General features: G+C 42.5%; 2 protein-coding genes across 6 annotated transcripts in view; one reads left to right on the top strand and one right to left on the bottom strand.

The window, feature by feature from the left end:
* Window positions 1–1,162: 1,162 nt before the first annotated feature.
* Window positions 1,163–9,001, bottom strand: si:ch211-76l23.4. Of its 4 annotated transcripts, XM_035397348.1 has the most exons (6): window positions 8,878–9,001; window positions 7,851–7,924; window positions 7,333–7,406; window positions 3,963–4,089; window positions 3,215–3,344; window positions 1,163–1,938 (listed from the first exon to the last, which is right to left on the bottom strand). In XM_035397348.1, the coding sequence occupies exons 4-6, from the start codon at window positions 4,063–4,065 to the stop codon at window positions 1,743–1,745; spliced, it is 429 nt and encodes a 142-aa protein (XP_035253239.1). In that variant the 5' UTR covers window positions 4,066–4,089; window positions 7,333–7,406; window positions 7,851–7,924; window positions 8,878–9,001; the 3' UTR covers window positions 1,163–1,742. The 4 variants fall into 4 exon arrangements, with proteins under 4 accessions (XP_035253239.1, XP_035253240.1, XP_035253238.1 ...); XM_035397349.1 differs by lacking the exon at window positions 7,851–7,924; XM_035397347.1 differs by lacking the exons at window positions 7,851–7,924; window positions 8,878–9,001 and having other exon boundaries at window positions 7,333–7,475.
* A 992-nt stretch (window positions 9,002–9,993) lies between these two features.
* flr (fleer) overlaps window positions 9,994–20,144 on the top strand; it is a 19,773-nt gene continuing 9,622 nt past the window's right edge. For both annotated transcript variants that reach the window (XM_035399337.1, XM_035399338.1), the window contains exons 1-8: window positions 9,994–10,205; window positions 10,617–10,682; window positions 11,535–11,744; window positions 13,861–13,917; window positions 14,498–14,633; window positions 15,824–15,928; window positions 16,736–16,864; window positions 19,682–19,731. In XM_035399337.1, the coding sequence (XP_035255228.1) occupies window positions 10,152–10,205; window positions 10,617–10,682; window positions 11,535–11,744; window positions 13,861–13,917; window positions 14,498–14,633; window positions 15,824–15,928; window positions 16,736–16,864; window positions 19,682–19,731 (807 nt within the window). In that variant the 5' untranslated portion in view covers window positions 9,994–10,151. The remainder of the gene's footprint in view (window positions 10,206–10,616; window positions 10,683–11,534; window positions 11,745–13,860; window positions 13,918–14,497; window positions 14,634–15,823; window positions 15,929–16,735; window positions 16,865–19,681; window positions 19,732–20,144) is intronic.

The following is a 20,144-nucleotide window of genomic DNA, read 5'->3' as shown; positions in this document are numbered from 1 at the left end:
AACATAATCTCTTTTAACTCTATTACAGGGCCCAAATGGCAGGTTTACAGGATGAGGTTGTTTACAGGACCACTGGACTACACACGGGTATTTATAAACTCAACTGTAACAACCTCAGGAGAACCCAACCCAGAGTTATTTTAAAGAAATAAAAGTGATGCCAATTGCAGTTTTGTCATGACCACCGCCAGCACGCAGTGGGCGAGAGGCAGGAATGCGCAGGAGGCTAATCCATCGCTGGGCCCACATACCATTCACTCACACATTCACACCTATGGGCAATTTAGTGTCTCCAATTAGCCCACTGCATTTCTATGTCCATGTGGGAGAAAACCGGAGTACTCGGCAGAAACCCACGCGGACACAGGGAGAACATGTAAATGCCACACAGAAAGGCCTGTGGTCAGGATTCAGTGCTATTTGCTGTCACCCTCGTGCCACCCATGACCACAGCTCCAAATGTATAAATAACTAACTCTCTTTTGGTGCTGCTGCAGGTGTTGCTAGGGGAGCCATTTTCCATCACGATTCATGCAGTGTGCTCATTATTTTGAATCATTTCCATCTGCTCATTTGATTTTAAGGCTTTTTCCTCCCCATTTCACTCCAATTTGGAATGCCCAATTATAATTCCACTTCAACGCTCATCACAACTGCCTTGTTCATTCAGGAGGGCGGAAGTCAAGCATGGGTTCTCCTCCAAAGCATGTGATGTCAGCCGTCACGTATGACATCACAGCTTGTAAATTTGGCTCTCAAGAACAAGAGTCAGAGGAAGGTATTTCATGACTAGCTGAAAAGGTGGATTTGCAGGCTTGGTCTGGATTCTATACCAGACCTCTTGGGGCTCATCCATGCACTGGAACAGTGCCTCAACTTGATGAGTCACCCAGCAGCCACTGTTCTTTCCTTTTTTAAGAGAACCCCTGAGATATATTCATGCCAGTCAGCATTACTCCCAAATTATTTTCAGCTCTTCAGCGCCCCCACTGCAAACAAACTGTCATGTCCAAACTGTCAAACCTCCCCGTGGTCCATAAATGTGATGTGAACATATGTCTCCCTCTGCTGGTCAACTGAATGGCATGAAGTCACAAGATGTATCAAAGTTGTTACTGTATGATATACAAATGAAGTCTGTACACACACAGAAGACCGTAAGTCCGTGCAAAATAATTGTATTTATTTATAGCTTACATCATTTCAGGATAGAAATATTTTAGCTGAGAGATTTCTACACCACAATGACCACGTTGTGCAAGGAGAAATAATGCAAAGCCATCTCAATTCTCCCCGGCATAATGTAACAAAATAGAAGATTGATAATATATCACGGTGTTGTTTTAAACGACAGCCATGGGTCCCATGATAGTCAAATGGTCAGTAAAATGATTTTTAATGCAAATGGGTGTAGCATGGTAACCTATTGGTTACAGCATTTGTCCATATGTTATCCACTTTTAAGACTTATTTCAGTTTTACGTTTGAACATGCGGGTTTTCGTTGCTGCTCGATATTTTATCGGGACACTGGATTCTGTACATGGGCTACCAATAGTTTGAATATTGACTGTAATGAGAAACCGCAAGAAAGGGAAAAAAAGATTTCAACGCGTTCAGACTGTTGCTATGGGGATACGCAAACAAAGCTTACAGAACAGGAGATGCACGAATCAATCACCACTTTTTTTTCTCTTAAGGAAGTGCCAGCACTGTCGGTGGACGGGGATCGGTGGTCGGCCTTTAGGCCTCAGAGGCCGGGGCTTTCTTCTTGACGATCCTCCTCCGAACGGGAGTGGCGCTTGCGGCTCTCTCCGTCTTCAGCTCGTCGATGAAGGTCTCGACGGCCACGACTTTCTCGCCCAGGTCCCCCAGATGCGCCTTCAGGGCATTGAACTCCTTATAGAGATCATCCAATGCCTCGGACAGGGGTTGGATCCTAGATAAAGACATAGATGCAAAATAAATCAGACTTTAAAACAGATTTTAATGCAATTTGAGCAAGAGAGAGAAATAGCAAAACGAATGAGAGAATTCTTTGGCATAGAATTACCAGTGATAATTTTGTCTAAGTTGTCCTAGCATTTTGAGGGAATGAAATCACTGGCCTCCGAACCACAAAGATGGAAGTGTTTCCTGTTTTCCTTTGTGAAAACACCAGCTGTTTTCCTTCTGTGGTTTTGCGATGGGGCATTCCATTTGAAGGCAGGTTTGTGAGCTTTAGTGTCCATCACTAAAGGGTGTGACCCACACTGCATAGCCTCAAACCCAGGCCCGCCATGTGCTTTGAGTGGAAGGAATACTACAGCTGACATCAGAGAGCTTCACTCAACAACAAGGGCAGAAGTGGGGTGTGAGAGGGGCAATTGATGGGACAACTGAGGGGTACCTGACACAGCTTCTTACTCTACTCCTGTGATATACAATGCACTGTAAGTCTAGTCAAGGAAAGCCATGTCTTTGTACCGTGGAAAGTACAGGCAAACGACTCAAGGTTTTTTCCACCAATTACCTCAATTCATTAATTACTTCTATACACTAATACTGGTTGACTCACAGAATAGATAGACCACAGTAAGTCTATTTATGTAGGGACTCAAGAACAGTTTTCAGCTGTCATTCATGTGGAAATTAATTGAAAATGTTAATGTAAATGACTGGGCTAAATAAATAAAGTGTCACTGCATTAGTGTTACTGTACCTGTGGTAGTGTCACTCTGTTAGTGTTACTGTACCTGTGGTAGTGTCACTGTGTTAATGTTACTGTACCTGTGGTAGTGTCACTGTGTTAGTGTTACTGTACCTGTGGTAGTGTCACTCTGTTAGTGTTACTGTACCTGTGGTAGTGTCACTGTATTAGTGTTACTGTACCTGTGGTAGTGTCACTGTGTTAGTGTTACTGTACCTATGCTAATGTGTCACTCTGTTAGTGTTACTGTACCTGTGGTAGTGTCACTGTGTTAATGTTACTGTACCTGTGGTAGTGTCACTGTGTTAATGTTACTGTACCTGTGGTAGTGTCACTGTGTTAATGTTACTGTACCTGTGGTAGTGTCACTGCGTTAGTGTTACTGTACCTGTGGTAGTGTCACTGCGTTAGTGTTACTGTACCTGTGGTAGTGTCACTGTGTTAATGTTACTGTACCTGTGGTAGTGTCACTGTGTTAGTGTTACTGTACCTATGCTAATGTGTCACTCTGTTAGTGTTACTGTACCTGTGGTAGTCTGGGAGGACAGACTGGTGATCATTCTGCAGCAGGTTCTTCATCTCAGTCAGGATGTCAAACCTCCAGTTGTCCAGGACCTGGGTGAGGTTGGCCACTCCCCGCATGCTGACCTTCTCAGCTGGGTTTCAGGAAGAAAGTGTAGCTGTTAAAATATTTATAAATCGACATAAAATATGTCAACGAGTGCAGAATCTACCGGACATTATGGTTAAACAGAACTGTGGGATGATGGCTGGGGGAACAACCCCCAAAGGCTGTGCTTTTGAGCCCAAGATGAAAAGCAGAGAAATGTGCCCTCAGCCTCAGATGACAGCAGCTTGTGTGATGCCATGAACATGGAGTCCGATAAGTCAATGATGCCGTGGAGCGTCTAGTCAAATGTCAAACTGGACCTAGTTGTTTTCCAATGGAAGGATGAGGGCACATTGATTTGCTCAAAGCAAGTCAATATAAACTTAATATGGAGTCATGGACAATATGACCTCATGAAACTCAAGTTAAATTAAATTTAAGAAATTTGAATTCAATTTTCTTTCTTTGCCATTGTGGCATGCGGGCAGTAGTTCTGTTGCGCTGCCATTATAACTCTACCACTGCTAAATCCTCTATGCAGCTGTGACAACCTGCTAAGGTGGGCTGAGCAGCTATTTGTGCAGCTGATGTGCGAGTCCTCCCCAGGTGGGGTGAACACAGTATGTTTCCCTGTCTGGTGCGAGTAAGAGACGGAGCCGCTCACAGCCATCCCGGTAGTTCCACTCGTTCTGGGTCGGGCGTTTCCTCTGAGCCCACACTGTCACCACGGCGACCGCCAATACCAGCACACTGAGTCTGAAACTCATAGTGGACCCCGAACGGCACTCGTCCTGCAAAACAAAAAATATACCCTCTCTCTTTCTGTCTGTATGGATTGTGTGTGTGTGTGTGTGTGTGTACATGTGTGTGTCTGTGTGCACGCTTTTGTGTGTGTTGTCAGGTCCAGAATTATTGAAATACTGATAAGGATGACAAACAAAAGCTGTATAATATAAACAACAGAGAAAATTAGAAAATTGAAAAAAAAATTAGAAATTGTGTGCTCAAAAATTGGGAAATTATATTTTTTGTACTAATACAATTGTTGAGTGAAAAAGATTTTTTACAGGCAATTACAAAGTATTTTTCCCCAAAAAGATCTCAAAACTATTGGCACCCCTGTTTTCAATTCTTTGTGTACCCTCCCTTTGCAAGGACAAAGCTACTGAGTGGTGTTTTGTAGCATTTCATAAGATTAGCAAGCATATTGGGTGAGAGACTTTAACCATTCCTTCATCCAGAATCTTTCAAGATCCTACAGTCTGTGTTTGTGGATGACCCTCTTGAGTTCAAACCACAAAGTCTGACTGTTGCAAAACAGTAATTTTGCGGCCGGTAACCATTTCTTGATTTTTGAGGTATACTTTGGATCATTGGCTCACAGAAAGATGCATTTGTGGCTAAAGGGGATACCAAGTTTTTGGCCAAAGTCTCTCACTTGTTTTTTACTTCAGCTCATGCTTTCATTGACCTTAACAAGAGCTCTGGAACCTGTAGATGCAAAACAGCCCCATAAAATAGAGATCTGTCACTATATTTCACTGTAGGTATAACATCCTTCAACATAAGCCTCCTTCTTCCTATGCCAAACCCACCACGACCAAGATATTTTGGCCAGAAAGCAAATATTCAACCCCTCACCCCCAGGGAGCCAAAACCTGCCAGCAAATGGGTCGTTCTCAAGGCCCTGATCTCATGCATACATCAAAATCAACCTAGAAATGGTCAACTGGCCACAAAATTACTGTTTTATATGGCCATTTCAGTCTTCAGATTGATCCCAGTCAAAAATGAGTGGTTTGAATTGAAGACCACAGTGATTTGAAATGAAAAGAATACAATATTGTAACATTCCCTTTTTTGAGCATATGGCATAGCTCATATCCTGTGTTCTTTATTTTTTGTTATTTTGTGAGATTTTCTTTTAGGTTATCAAGAGTGCCTATACTTCTAGACCTGACTGTGTGTCTGTGCGCGCGTGTGTGTGTGTATATATATTTCCACACTGTATGTATATATTTAGCATAGACTGCAGACATTGGTTATATTTTTTCATACTCTATGTACATATAGATTGCAGACAATATTTTACAATTCATGCAATTTTTCAGTAAATTATGCGATCTATGAAACATTGGTGCCAATAAGTCAGCCTGTACATTTTCTAATACTTAATGTTTTTACATATACACACATGTTTGCATGGGTCAGCTTCTCCTCGGGCTTCTGCTGTACCTCATCTCACCAGCAGGGGTCAGGCTTTTTGATTCTTAACACAAATCACAATTGTGTATGGGGCAGGACGGTGGTGCAGTGGGTAGCACTGTCACCTCACAGCAAGAAGATCTCGGATTGGGCCTTTCTGTGTGGAGTTTGCATGTTCTCCCCGTGTCTGCATGGGTTTCCTCCGGGTATTCCGGCTTCCTCCCACAGTTCAAAGACATGCAGGTAGGCTAATTGGAGACTCTAATTTGCCCATAGGTATGAGTGTGTGAGTGAATGGTGAGTGAATAGTGTGTGTGCCCTGGGATAAATTGGCAGGCTGTCCAGGGTGTATTCCTGCCTCTCACCCAATGCACGCTGGGATAGGCTCCAGCACCCCCCGTAACCCTGCCCAGGATAAGTGGGTAGATAATGGATGGATGGACAACTGTGTATGTTCCTATTCAATGGGAATTCTGAAAGCTATTAATTTATACATTAATGATCAGCCCTATTTAATTGAACTGTAATGCGATTGCCTGTCAAGTTTATGCCATTGATTTTATTTTTGCATTAACGGCCGTCTCTAAAATTATTTTTTCATTAGTTGATGGAAAAATCATTTTTAAAAGAGGTTTTCATTCGTGACAGATCTAAAAAAAAGTGTATTATTTTCACCTTTCAATCAAAACTTTATGGTATTTACCATACAAAATGGTGCCATTTGGCATTGATCCAGTCTCAGTTTTCATTTCCGTTCATTTTCTTTTGAAGAGCTGAGAGTCTGCATGAAGTGGAATTTGTTCAAACATGCAGGTGAATGTCTAAAGTAAAATCACCTTCTGTGTGTATATGTTTCTCCATGCATGTGTGTATGGGTATGTTTGTATGCTTCACATTTACCCCAATGGGTTTCATCTGCTAAATTTAAGACTTCACATTCAGTCTTGTGTCTGAATGTGTTTGGGAAAACTTAAAAAGCAGTCAGGATTGTGGTACAGACAATCCTCATAATTGCCTTTTAAAGTTCACTTCTGACTCATTTTAAATCAGTTTTTAGTACTCTGGAAAAAAAGGTCAATAAACATTCCAAACCACATCACTGGGAAAGTCATTATTGGTAGACATTTACCCTTTCACTACCCACTTTCCCTTTAATGGGAAATAAATGCTAAAGTAGGTAGCCTACATCCAACCAAGCTCTTTCATATTTCAAAGAAAACAACCCCTAGATGTCTGTAAGTTTCTTAGCTTTAATATAGAGTATGGGACCCTGCAAGGCTACAGACCGACTTTATAATAACAAATACATGTATCAGTTTTTCATCTTTATCCTACACCTAATATTAAACAAATGATGTCCAAAAACATGTGCAGCATTGCTTTTCTGTCAAATAAAATAAAATATTGAAAATACCATAGCCGAAATCATTGATAATGTGCATACACACCCCAGGCTCACATATGTAAGAAAATGAACAGTATCAAAAGAAAACTAAGTTCATGTTGTGTAAATTGCATAACTGCAGTAGAATTCCATAGTAAAAGAAGCGCTGACCAAAACTACCAAAACATATGCAAAATAGAAAAGGGTCCTGCAGCAAACTGACTACTGTACATATAGTTACAGAACTGCACATATTTCTCCTGCATGTATAGCATTGCTGAGGAACTCAGGCACCAATAAAAACATATCCTTTCTGCATTCTTTTCAGAAACACGATGAAATTACGTCTTTTAAACATTCTTTAAATCATGCATGAGTAAAGCTTAAAAGCGTATAATTCAAAACATCATGGCATTTTAAACAGCAGGTATGGGTGCATACTCACCTGGTTGTTGATGAGGAAGGCTTGAGCTTATTACTTGACTGTGCCTCTGAATTCTAAAGCAAGGCTGCTTTCACCTCCAATCCACCAATCAGAAAGAGCAGCAGTTTGTCAGTGGAGCATGCTTCAACACACCCACACATATATACAGTATATACACACACACACACACACACACATATACACTGACACACACACTCTCACACGCAGACACTCACACACACATGTAAGCACATGCTTTCTCACATGCACAAAATGATATTCTTCATATACACAGACCCACACATGTACAGACATGCACACACAGTTTGTCAGTGGAGAATTTTTCAACACACACACACACACACACACAGAAATACCCTCTGATGTGACATTGTGTGCTTCATGTATGCTCTTCCACACACACACACTCACACATAACATTTTGTGCATGAAATAACATTATTCACATACACACCCACCCACAGATGCAGTGCATCTTATAAACACACAGGATACATTCTGTTCATTTGTATGCTTACTCTCCTTAGTGGGGTGAGTCAAATGTGGTTTGAATTACAGGCAAGCCTCCAAGTTCTACAGGTCCTTTAGAGTTCTGGAAGAGGTGGGAGTTTACATTTACCCTTGCTGCGTGCATACATCACCCATGCTTATATCCCATGTCCTGGCCCAACCTCATATCTCATTAATTTATCTTTAAATTTCCCTAAAATAATTCTGGTTGGAGGGAAGGTTCTGAGGAACACAAGTTCATGGATCAAGAAGTACTCTTGTTGAAAAAAAGAAGTCTACTTGGTTTGATTTCATTTTTCAAGTCTGTGGCTTTGTGGTGTTTGGTTTGCTTACTGTTTTAGAAGCTATGGAGAGTGAAAATGTCCTAAAAGGCACTTTGTATGACACTACAATTTAAAACCTTGAAAAATGCTTGGTGTGCCATATCAACTATTTATAAATCTGTTGAATTTGTGTGTGCTTATCCTAATAAATCTATAGGGGATCTTTCACAAATACTCAGATACAGTATGACACTCAATTTTCAAATAATGAAATACAATATTTCTTTGATGTTTTTTCACAAAAAAATTGAAATTAGTTGAAGGTTTCAGCAGTAACTATGTGATACCATATAGGTGTACACCAATTTTTAAATAAACTTATAGCTGTATATATTTTCTTGTTTGTGGTTTAAGTAACTGTGCATCCTTAATTAAAGCCAATACAGACTTTTCAAACAATCTTTCATATATGTCAATTTCCAATTAAATGAAAAGGTCATGCAATCACTGAATAGAAATAGTATCACATTTCCAAAATCCAAATTAGTACTGTGTCTGAAATTGACATGGGTTCTCAAAATAAATGCTGATTCCTGCAAATGGGTGCGGGAGGGGTGTGGTTCAGTGTGCCGTTTGTTGTTGGTTCTTCCAGACCAAGTTGGGTGAATGCTTCTCCAAATAAACATTGATGGTGTTGTCTGACTGGATGCACATCAAGAGAAATGGAAATACACTAAAGAGCTGCCTCACCTTGCAGACTTAACAGACCTACCTGGCCACATTAATGTTGCTACTAATGTGAAGGATTACACGTTCCAGGAAGAATGACGGACAACCTCAACTTTCATATGTGCGCTTCACATCAACTGAGTCTGTTTTGATGAATTTCCCTGGTTTCATCTGTGAAGAACCACAAACAGACATCTTATCCTCTCACAGATTAGTGTGATTTAAATGGCTTAGCCTATGCTTTTCTGTTGAATAGAGTTTCTCTCCGTATTCCAGTGCCACGTTGAAACAGCCATTAATGGCTAACACATGTGCACTGTGGTCATCATCCAGGTTTAACCACTAAAGCTGTGTATCCAAAGCATTCCCTCCTAGGCCTTTCATACAAAACTTAATCTGGCCAATTTCAGTTTTGAGGTCTTGCAGAGTTTATTAAAAGTCAGGCTTTAAAGAAATTGTATAACTATTTTGGCTTTAGCCACTTTTATTCTAGGAGTCTTCAAGCTTGAGGTCATTGCTGGCATGTGCTAAAACCAAGTTAATTTCATGTATGTCTAAACAATCTGATGTGTGTCAGCATCTCATACATAATTTTAACAAAGCTGTGAAAACGCTATGATATTTTATTTTGAAACTTGACAAAAAACAGTACACTTCTGCAGTAGCAGTCCAAAATATCTTTTGTAATATTGTATTTATAAAAGGCCTAATCGTTTCCAAAATAAAAGATTAACATAGTTGCGGTAACAGCAAGTTAATGTATTATTATTATTATCATCAAAATCTACTTAAGATTCTAAAAATTTAACGTGGGATTAAACATTTATAAACTGTACATATATTTTCTTAAGTATTGCAAAACCTTCGGTAGACTACTGCACTCACAATTTCGTACTGAACAGCAGGGGTATAAATGGGCCGTATTAATCTTTGTTCCTAAATCAGTCGTAAAGGACAGAGATGCTCTGTAACGGTACTTTTTGGCCACAAATTGTGGGGACCTAGCATCAATGCAAGATGCCTATATCCAATGATAAAATGACTTAGAAACATAAAGTTATGTGGTTATAAACCATTGTTCTGTGTCTGAACCATCGATTCGAACAGAGACTAGGATCACTGTCTCAGGTTCGAACCCTCTGGCTTGGCCAGCTCGCTTCCTTTTCCGGTTCGGTTGCCTGGTAACTCACAGTAAGCAGTGGGGGATGAAAACAGCAGTAGCTGAGGCTGGAAATAAAGCTACCTTTAAAGTACAGTTTTAATCAGCATATTCTGTCCGTGCATTTTCTTTAACCTGTTTTATTTTGCGGACGAATCATGACGTTAATTACGATTAAGGATGGCGAATACACGGCTACAATATACAAAATGGTCGGTAATGTTTGCTATCTAACGTTGGCTTGGTATGATTGCTGTCGATAATATTTATTGAGTCTTGTTGCACTTGTAGCTAGTTAGCTAGAGACCCGAGCTGCAACCTATTTATTTGGTTTAGGCTATTTAACAAGTCTTGTTTATTTGTTTGAGGCTAGCTAACTACTTTACAAGCGGTTGTTAGCTAGACAACTAAAACGATATCAGGCACGTCTCTAAAGGGTTGCGTTGAAAACTCATTCTCGCATATCACAAGAAAACGTTAGCTACGTTAATGAACGTTATTAAATTAAGCTAGCATTTGCTAACGTAAGGTATATGTCTAGCTTGCTAGCCAATTGAATGCTCGACAATAAAGCACATTGCTTAACTATTGGCATTAACTATTAGCTAATCTTTGTCTTTCAGATCAAAGATGGGCGTTACGGAGAGGCTATCCACGTTCTCAGTAATGAACTTCAAAAACAGCTCAAAGTAAGTCCGCGTAATTTTTTTTCAGCTTTAGTTATGTTGTTTTGACCAGCTTAATGTTACTTACCTTACCGTGTCATGTGTGTTAAATGGTCGCTGCTGTGTGTGCATGAGTGCACGGTGTATTTGAACAGCTTATGGTTAGGTCTGTTTCAGATAGGACGTAGCCTATTAGCTAACGTTACTTAAATAGCCATTCCCCTAGCTAACTAACCTACCCCCACCACAATAAAATGTTTGTTCTGGAGCAACGACCCAAGTGAGGAAAACGAGCCAGAAGGAATGATTTGAAGTAGCCTACTGGTTATGGATGTTGTGTTTTTAGCCAACTAGTCATCCACTGGAAAGGCAGTACACCAACCCTGGCTTAATTGTAATCTTCACAATACAGCCCTCTGTCCCAGCACCATCAGGTGACCTAAACTGACAACAATATTAGAGTTCAAGCTTCATTCCATTTGGCCAAAACCAGCTTTTTATTCCAACAGATCTCTTATTCACTTCTTTCACTTGTCCTCCTATGAAATCCACTTGAAATTTCCCTCTGAATCACAGTTCAGGTAGAATATCAGATTCCAGCAGGCCCGTCTCTTGTTGTTTCTTGGAGTGTGAAGCCAGCCCACAGAACTGAAAAATAAATTGTTTTCTCAGCTAGGTGCTTTTTCAATGGCCCTCTGTCTTTTCTTTGGCCAATGTGACAGGTCACATGAAGGTGGTCATTTTATCCAGAGAACAGAACTCATTTAGTCAGAGGACAGACCTAGGGCTCCATACAGACAGACTGTCCCAGATCTCTGCTGACCAATAGTACCCCATCACTGTGTTTGCTCACCAATCACTGCCTATTGTGTACAGTCTAGGGCAGCACTGTCCCTCCTGGGCTACTGCTACTACCATATGCAGGACTACATCAACGCAGCTGAGTGCTACGAGCAACTGACCCAGCTGCACCCAGAGGTGGAGGAGTACAAACTGTACTATGCCCAGTCACTGTATGGGGCTTGTGCATTCCCTGAGGCCATGAAGGCCACCTTTCTCCTGGACAACCCCAACAGCCACACCAAGGTAAGCACTTTGTCTCAAACAGGCATGTGCTCTCCTCCAAAGCACTTAACGTCAGCTGCCATTGTTTTTCACAACATAGTTCACAAGTTGGCCTCGACACAGACATGAGTCAGACAGCACTTCATGCACAGCTCAACAGGTGGATTTGCAGGCATCTCATCGACCAATGGGAGAAGAGATGCTGTAATATTGGCTGACTGAAACTCTTCTGTACTTGAGCGACTCTAGAGTGACGGGAATCGCCCTGTGGGGCTGCTGGCCACAGCTGGATTTGAAACCTGACTGTTGGGCTCGTTCATGCATTAGAACAGCCTTACCACAGGGATTTCAAACTCAAGCCTGGGGACCCACCGTGTATGCTGCTTTTATTTCCAACCATTATTGCTAGCTGTCAGTGAGCCTTTAATTGTTATTAATTAGACATTGTTATTAATTAGACACTTAATGTCTACTGAAAGATGAGTTACCCTTTTAAGGTCACAGTATGTTGGAAATGGCTCTGTATGCCATGTAGAATGAATATTCCACATGCACGTTCCAAGGACTTTTAATCAGTCAGATCAACTAATGTATTTATGTTCTGTAATGTTCTGTATGGCAAATGATTCCTTTTGAAAGAAGTTACATTTTAAAATGGATTCAGTTATAGACTGGCCGGTGAATCACTGGAGTCTTCATTTCTCAAAGTGTGGTCAGCTGTTCACTGACGTCACTGAAATTAAACTATTTATGAAAAATGAAGATCAGCAACAGAGCAAATGGAAATGAACCAAACCTGTGGAAGTAAGTAAAAGTACAAAATAATGTTTCAACTTAAACACATCTTCATCAACCTCATCAGCATATTGGCTATAACTAAAACCAGAATACACGGTGGCTCCCCAGGACTGAGTTTGAAAACCATTGTTTTAACAGGATGAGCCACGTGGAAGCACCAAATTTCACATTTTGTGAAGTTTTTTTGGATGCCCGGTGTTGATGTCTGAAGTTATAAACTTTTCTCACGGACTCACGGAGTTTGTCTCACAAAGCCTTATGTGGGCAAAATATAGGAAATTCAGCTGCAGACAGCTTTAAGTTATCTGGAAATATATGTAAATATTTACAGGATGAGCTCCCAGAAGAAAGGATTTGGTTGGTGTGTTTTGGTTGTTGGATGTGCCAAGTGCCTAACAAGTCAATGGCCCATGTATAAAACTATTTTAAAAAGGTCTGGCACATCCAAAAACAAGAAATGCTTGCCCTGGGTCTTGTTTCCTTATAGCGTAACACAAGGTGCTTTACAGAAAAGACAGTCCTGTAATTTTAACCTTTACAGTGCTTCCAGACAGTTGTCCACAATTTTTTTATTTGCTTTTAAATTGAATTAGCATGATTAAAGTAGTCTGCTTGACCACTGACTGTTAACCATGGCATCTCATCCTTAAATAAAATCTATCCCTGCCCTTCTGATGGTTCAAGAAAAAATGAATGTGAACATGAATGAAGGTGAACTGAAACGCCCTCCTGTCATATTATGCGATGGTGCCAGTCTGTTTTGCTCAAACCAGTCTGGCTTGCTCGCGTGGAATCCAGTGATCTACCTTTGGATGATTTTCATGATCCTGACTGTCCCAGGTTCAATCTGATTTGACTAATTTAACACCTCACTGTATATAGTGACTACCAATTGGGGTTCTTATGAATATGAATTGCTTCATTGGATGAGTTGAAATTATTCAAAGTTAGAAATTATTTGATTGGATACTCAAATACACATACACAGTTTATATTGTAGCTCATTCACATGTGTTCCGTGTCTGTGGTGATTTACTGCGACAAGTATAAAAAGCATGATTAATGTTGGTCAAGGTTTTCAACATAATAAGAATAAATAGTACGTTTTCAAATAACATCCTGAACCGGCGAGTTTTCACGGGGCTAAAAAGCAATCAGCACTCTTCCAAAATGCTTTCAGCTAGAATGTATCCTGCTCATTTTCATCTGGTAGAGTAGATGGAGAAAACTTCGCTTTGACTAAACGGAAAGTCATCTTGTGTTATCTGCTATTTTTATCCAAACCGAGTTTCATAATAGACGTTCTGAGTCGGAGTGGTGTTTGGTTTTTCCCTAACAGATGATAAAACTGCAGGCTGCCATTAAATACGGAGAGGAAGACTTGTCTGGGGCCAAGGTAAAAAAAATAAAATAATAACAAGGAGTTTTTTTTCCCCTTTCTGTTATGAACTGCAGAGGATATTTAGCATGCCTGAACATCATATGCGGTGCTACTGTGCTGAAAATGTGTAACCTTCACTGAGGACAAGCACTGAATTTTAAAGATGTACACTGAGAGGCAAAGGTCAGAGAGGGAAGGTTAGAGGATGATAGAATGAAGTCGGAAAGAAAAGGATGAGAGAGGGAGAGAATGGAAAGAACACAGAGGGAGAGAGACAAGTGAGGAGAGGGAGAGAAAGTGAGAGTGAAAGGGGTGACAGATGAGTTAAGTAAATAGATGTGGCAGGGGGAGCAGATGAAAGGTTGAAAGTGAGAGAAAGGGAAGAAAGGTATAAACAGAAAAGTGTGTGTGAGAGGAAACAATATGTGATAAAACTGATTATGTGTTTGAATGTGAGAGCAAGAATGTGTGACAGAGCGAGAAAAGGTGTGTGTGTGTGTGTGTGTGTGTGTGTGTGCTTGTGCGTGCACACGTTCATATATGCATGTGCATGCATGCATGCAGTAGGTATTAAAAAGTTGTTTTTGTGTGTTAGAGTCTGGTGGAGCAGCTGCCGCAGGACGACCCAGACTACGAGGTGGATCTGGGCTGCTTGCTCTACAAAGAGGGAGAGTATGAGGAGGCTTGCAAGAAGTTCATCACCTCCTTGCAGGTGCTGGGCTACCGTCCAGGTAAGCCATCCTGAAGGCCTTTTTTAAAAGTTGTGTATGTCGCTCTGGATGAGAGCATCTGCCGAATGCCTGTAACGTAATGTAATGCCTTTTGACTGACTGAATTCCAGCATCTCTTGCGGCCAAAAACATTCTCCGATAGGGGGAGGGATTCAGTGTCTGGATTTGAGTGAGGGAGGGTTTCAGTCGGTAAGGTGTCCCCTGCCTGGTGAAAAAGTCACTCACTCTGCTTGTGCCAAATTGTGCAGCCCCATGGTGCAGGAAGTTCAGCTGGTACATAATGTAACAAAAACAACTGGCAACTTTGGGGGACACGTGCGGTGGTGAGCACGCTCCCAAATTCATGGAGGATGCTGCAGTAATGCTACAGGCCTACAGGTGACTGCTACTGTCAGATTAAGGCCCAAAAAAGGAAAACTGAGAGGTTTAAGCTCTTTTGAAAAGAACTGGGATGGGTCGTCTGGGTAGTGTAGAGGTATAAGCACTCGCCTACCACCGCAGAGACCCGGGTTCAGTCCCCGGCAGCGGTACTTCAGGCTTGGTCAGATGTTCTTACGAACACAATTGGCCGGTGAGGGTATGAGTACTGCTCGTTGCATTAGCAACTCCTACGGGTTGGTCGGGGCGCCTGTTCAGCTGGGAGGGGATCCTGGGGAGATAGCATGAAAAGCTCTGCGTGCGTTACGCTCTCCCAGTGAAACTCCTCGCTGTCAGGTGAAAAGAAGCGGTTGGTGACTCCACATGTATCGGAGGAGGCAAGTGGTAGTCTACACCCTCCCCAGAATGACAGAGGATAGCGCATCGACCAGGACTGTGATACACACAGGGAATTGGTATAACGAGAAAATGGGAGAAAATGGCAAAAAAAAAAGAAAAGAACTGGGACAGGAAGTTGTGTCTGTTCTGTAGTTTTATCATCAGTAATAGAGTCCCTCCTGGACCAGCCCTGGCTGAGTCTGCCATTTGAAGAATGGGTCTGAATAGTTCTCCTGCAAAATCCATCAAGTGAAACATTTGTAACTATGGCAACAGCTGGGGTAGCAATTTGGTTCTGTGTGGTTTTGGAGAAAGAGAAGGGAGCTTATGACCCGCAGGCCTGCGGCGAGGCGCGTTCTAAAAACAGCGGGCGTGACCGTGACATTCGGGCCTGGAGCAGAGCAAGCGGGAACCCGCCCTCTTTCTCGTTGCAGATCTGTCGTACAACGTGGCCCTCTGCTACTACAGCATGAAGCAGTACGCCCCGGCCCTGAAGTACATCGGGGACATAATCGAGCGCGGGATCAGGGAGCACCCCGGTGAGAGAGCGCTGCGAAGGAGGCCTGCACACCGGCAGACCGAGTGGCCTAATCCGCCTCAGCCCGTCTCCAAGTCCAAGTGTGCCGAAGGAATCCACACTGACCTGGTTTAATGCCGAGTCACCTTCCTGTTATGTGTAACGCCATCTGCGGCGATAAATCCATGTGAAACGTGAAAGAAAGTACAGTTTACCTTTGTGCTAGGTACAGTTTTAAAAATGTCGGTCTGACAAAAAAATACACAAACAACTGGATTATGGTTTTTTGTGAATTGCTTTGTCTGTATCCCCTAAATTTAAATTTAATCCTCAAAAAACGTTTGTTTCACGGTTCCCCTCTGAACCAGTCAAATTATCATATAGCTCAGGAAGTAAGAGCGGTTGTCTGGCAGTCGGAGGGTTGCCGGTTCGATCCCCCGCCCTGGGAGTGTCAAAGTGTCCCTGAGCAAGACACCTAACTCCTAATTGCTCCCAACGAGCTGATTGGGGCCTTGCATGGCAGCCTTTCGCCGTTGGTGTGTGAGTGTGTGTGTGAATGGGTGAATGAGAGGCATCAATTGTAAAGCACTTTGGATATATCAATATATAGATAAAAGCGCTATATAAATGCAGTCCATTTACCATTTACCATCATATTCTCTGAGTGTGAATGCATGCTTCTGAAGTAGCCTTACTTTTTAAAATTCATGTTTCTGAAGTAGCCTTACTTTTTTAGTTTTGATAATTACAGGTTGTCTCCAAAAACAGCTGGAAAATGGTGAAAACCATGTCAGTGTGTGTTTATATTTTTTTTCTTCTTTTACCTCAGAGCTCAGTGTTGGCATGACGACGGAAGGCATTGATGTTCGAAGTGTGGGGAACACTCTGGTCCTGCATGAAACTGCGCTGATAGAGGCCTTTAACCTGAAGGCGGCCATCGAGTACCAGCTGAAAAACTGTAAGAGCATTATGTGCAGCCTGTACACAATGTTCTAAACAGCTGAGCTAAAATGCTGCTTAGATTTATGGGTATGGCCATTTTCAGGTCATGATGTTGTATCGAACATTGTGTCATGCGGTCTAAGTAGTCCCTGTTTTTTGTACCTTAATAATATCGGTAATATTTTTCAGAAATTGAATGATCGGTAATTCTAGTACAATTTCAGAGATATGAACTTTGGTTGACCAGTCAAAGTTATGGACTGACTGGTCAACCAATCCAGGCATTACCATAGTAGTAGCATAAGGAGTTACTCCTATTTATACGATACATAGTTTTTGTTTATTACAGCTGGTGAAAAAAGTAAGCATTACATGGAAATGAGTTGCACATAAATGTGTGCTGGGTCTGTCCAAAATCAAGACAAGATTGTGGGGTTACCGTACCATAAAATTGGCATTCATTTACACTTTTCCAATAGTTTCCCTAACCAGTGTGTCTGGCACCAGGGGGAGATTTCCTTTGGGACAGAGCAGAAAATTGAAAATGATGACTGATTTTTGGACAGCTCGCTGAGGCATTGGAAAGGAGAGGAGAGAGCTCTGTGCCTCCCTGAGGGCCACGATCACAGGGGCCACGCCCGCCTTTCATTATATGCGCACACCAGGGCAAGACTTGTACCGGTGCTGCCCAAATTGAAAATCAGGATTAATGTTGTTCTGTGGAGGCATAGCGGATGGCAGGATTTTACCTGTTTGTGCATCTGTCTGTATTACTCCTCCCAAGTTCATTATTCCCTCCTAAAAAAGTTATATAAGTTTGTTTACAGCAAATATGAAAGTCTTTTTTCTTTTATTTATTTATTTATTTTTAGTTTTTTGGAAGAATACACTTGGACACACACTCAGTGGTGTACCCTGGAATCATTAGGTGTTTTGGGTCTTTTAACATCAGATGCCCTCGCCCAGGTGACCCAGCCAAGGGTAATCAGGCCTCGGCTTGTTTTCAGGCCTTCGCCCACGCCCTTCGCCTGCTCTTGATCCACAGTCGCATAGAGGCACGTTCTCCTGCCTTCTTTACCAACAGACTATCTGCCTGCCAGCCTCGGTCAAGTCCAGGGGGCTGTAGGCCCTACGGAGGGACTGCCCTGTGACCCCCTTCACCCCACTTCAGTGGGTTCGCATCTCCCTTTGCCACCTGTTGCTCTGGCACTGTTCCTCCAGCTCAGCGTACTTTCCCCTCTTTCTCTCATTGGCCTCCTCGATATGGTCTTCCCAAGGGATGTTGTGCTCCGAGAGGATGACCTGATTGGAGGTTTTGGATAGCAGGACAATGTCTGGCTGCAGTGATGTAGCTGCAATGTATTCTGGGAACTTAAGCTGTCTCACTAGATCAACTCTGCAGCCCTGGCGAATGAGATGGCTTTCTTCGCTGTGCGGAGGTGCTTGCAGTGGGTGGTCCCACTACAGATGGTATCTGCTGTGGTCTTTAGGACTTGGTCATGATGCCAGCGGTAGTGCCCCTCACCCAGGGCAAATTGGACAACAGCTGAGGATGAGCTCAAAGGTACCCCTCTTCAGGTACAGTGGGCTTGAATCCCATGTCGGTAAATCTAGGCCTTAAAGTTTCCAGGTGGACCTGACTTCTCTACAGCGACCAGCCAGGCCTCTAGCTCCTGGTTATTTGTCCGTATTGCTGTTGTATCTTTCAGGCTGAAGTTGAGCGCCTTGCCCAGTCTCTTCGCTGGCTTCTTCGTGATGGATGGTGATTGGGGTCGTGCCAATGACAAAGTGAAACTTGCCGATAATCTTCGGCTGAAGTCATGCCAATGGCAATGCAAAACTTGCCGACAATCTTCCACCTCTTCAGCACCGGGTATCTGGATTTCACTGGCTTAAAGAGCTCACGCGATCAGGTCCTCCAAGCCCTTCAGGATCCACCTGCCCCCCAGGACAGAAGATATAGTGACTTGTCAGATCATCCATGTCTGCCTTGATGGAATGTTGTCATAACATCCTGTAAAGGACTCTCACTGCTCTCTTTTCCCCCCAAGCCAAAACTTTCTGCTGCTAGGCGAACAATGATATAGTGGTCATTGTCTGGAAATGCCTGTCGACCTCACCCTTGGCTGTTGCTTCCAGTACAGAGTCGGTCTTCGTCTTCGTCAAACTGGAGCCACCTGCTTTTCTTCCTCGCTGGAGGCCTCCTAACCCGCCGCAGCTCCGAAGCTTTGTGCGGGGTTGGGGCTTGCACCACTTGGGGTTTCCTGGCACTGTGAGGTGACTCCTGGCCGAGCTCCTCCTGCGTCTCACCAGGAGTAGTTCCTGAGCACAGTGGCGCATGTAGCGACTGATATCTATTTCGAAATATGCCAGGGTGTACAGCAAACGTTACAAAATAAGTAGGATAATGCAAGTTCACACTAACGTTCATGAATAGTGTAGATTTCACCATAAATAAAGCCGAATATTCTACGAAATGCCCTCGTTGCTACACGTGTGCCGGCAGCTATATCTGATTTTTTTTTCAATTTATGCATATTTGTTGTTGCATATTTAATTCTTAAATTGTTTATTAAATCTTTAATTAATACAGTGTATATTTTAGCGAAAGTTTTGTTCTGTGAATTGATTAGAGAGCGCCACAGCCGCAGGTTGTACTGTGGATAACTGTACTCAGTACATTTCCCTCAACCCCACAGTGTGTGTACCAGCTGTGTTTGGTACGGTAATGAGAGATGCACACTGTGTATTAACCTGTTCCTCCCTTCCTTTCTCCGACTTTCCCTGTCTTTCTCTGCTCTCTCTCTCTCTTTCTCTCCCTCTCTCCCTGAAGTTGACGCAGCACAAGAAGCTTTGACGGACATGCCTCCCCGGTCCGAGGAGGTAGGCGGAGCATTTGCAAGCCTTACGAAACGTTCACTCAAAAAATGGGACCCATACCACGATTTGTTATTACAGAGATGCTCATCAGAAGTGGGTAATTGCTTAAGACCAGAACGGTAAATTTATAAGAAAAGAGGTGCATAGATTAGTGGAATGTAGATGCAACTGCAAAGTGCTGACAATGGCCCAGAGTCCTATAGGTCTATGGATAATTGTCTGTAATGTGGTCCAGGGAGGGAGGGTTTCACTGGTTATTGTATTCCCAATCTCCTCACTCAGTAGCACCCCCTCTGGTACCTCAGTGCACCTGCATTTGGTCTGCTACTGCCAGCTGTGTCTGCTGCACTGTCCTCTAGTACTCTATTGTGAGCAATGACCAGCTTGATTCATTTTAAATTGAGTGGTGTACATAT

Source organism: Anguilla anguilla, chromosome 17 (assembly GCF_013347855.1).
Source record: "Anguilla anguilla isolate fAngAng1 chromosome 17, fAngAng1.pri, whole genome shotgun sequence".
Taxonomy (NCBI): domain Eukaryota; kingdom Metazoa; phylum Chordata; class Actinopteri; order Anguilliformes; family Anguillidae; genus Anguilla; species Anguilla anguilla.
The sequence above is the reverse complement of the archived record's forward strand: the minus strand, read 5'-3'. Positions and strand labels throughout refer to the sequence as shown.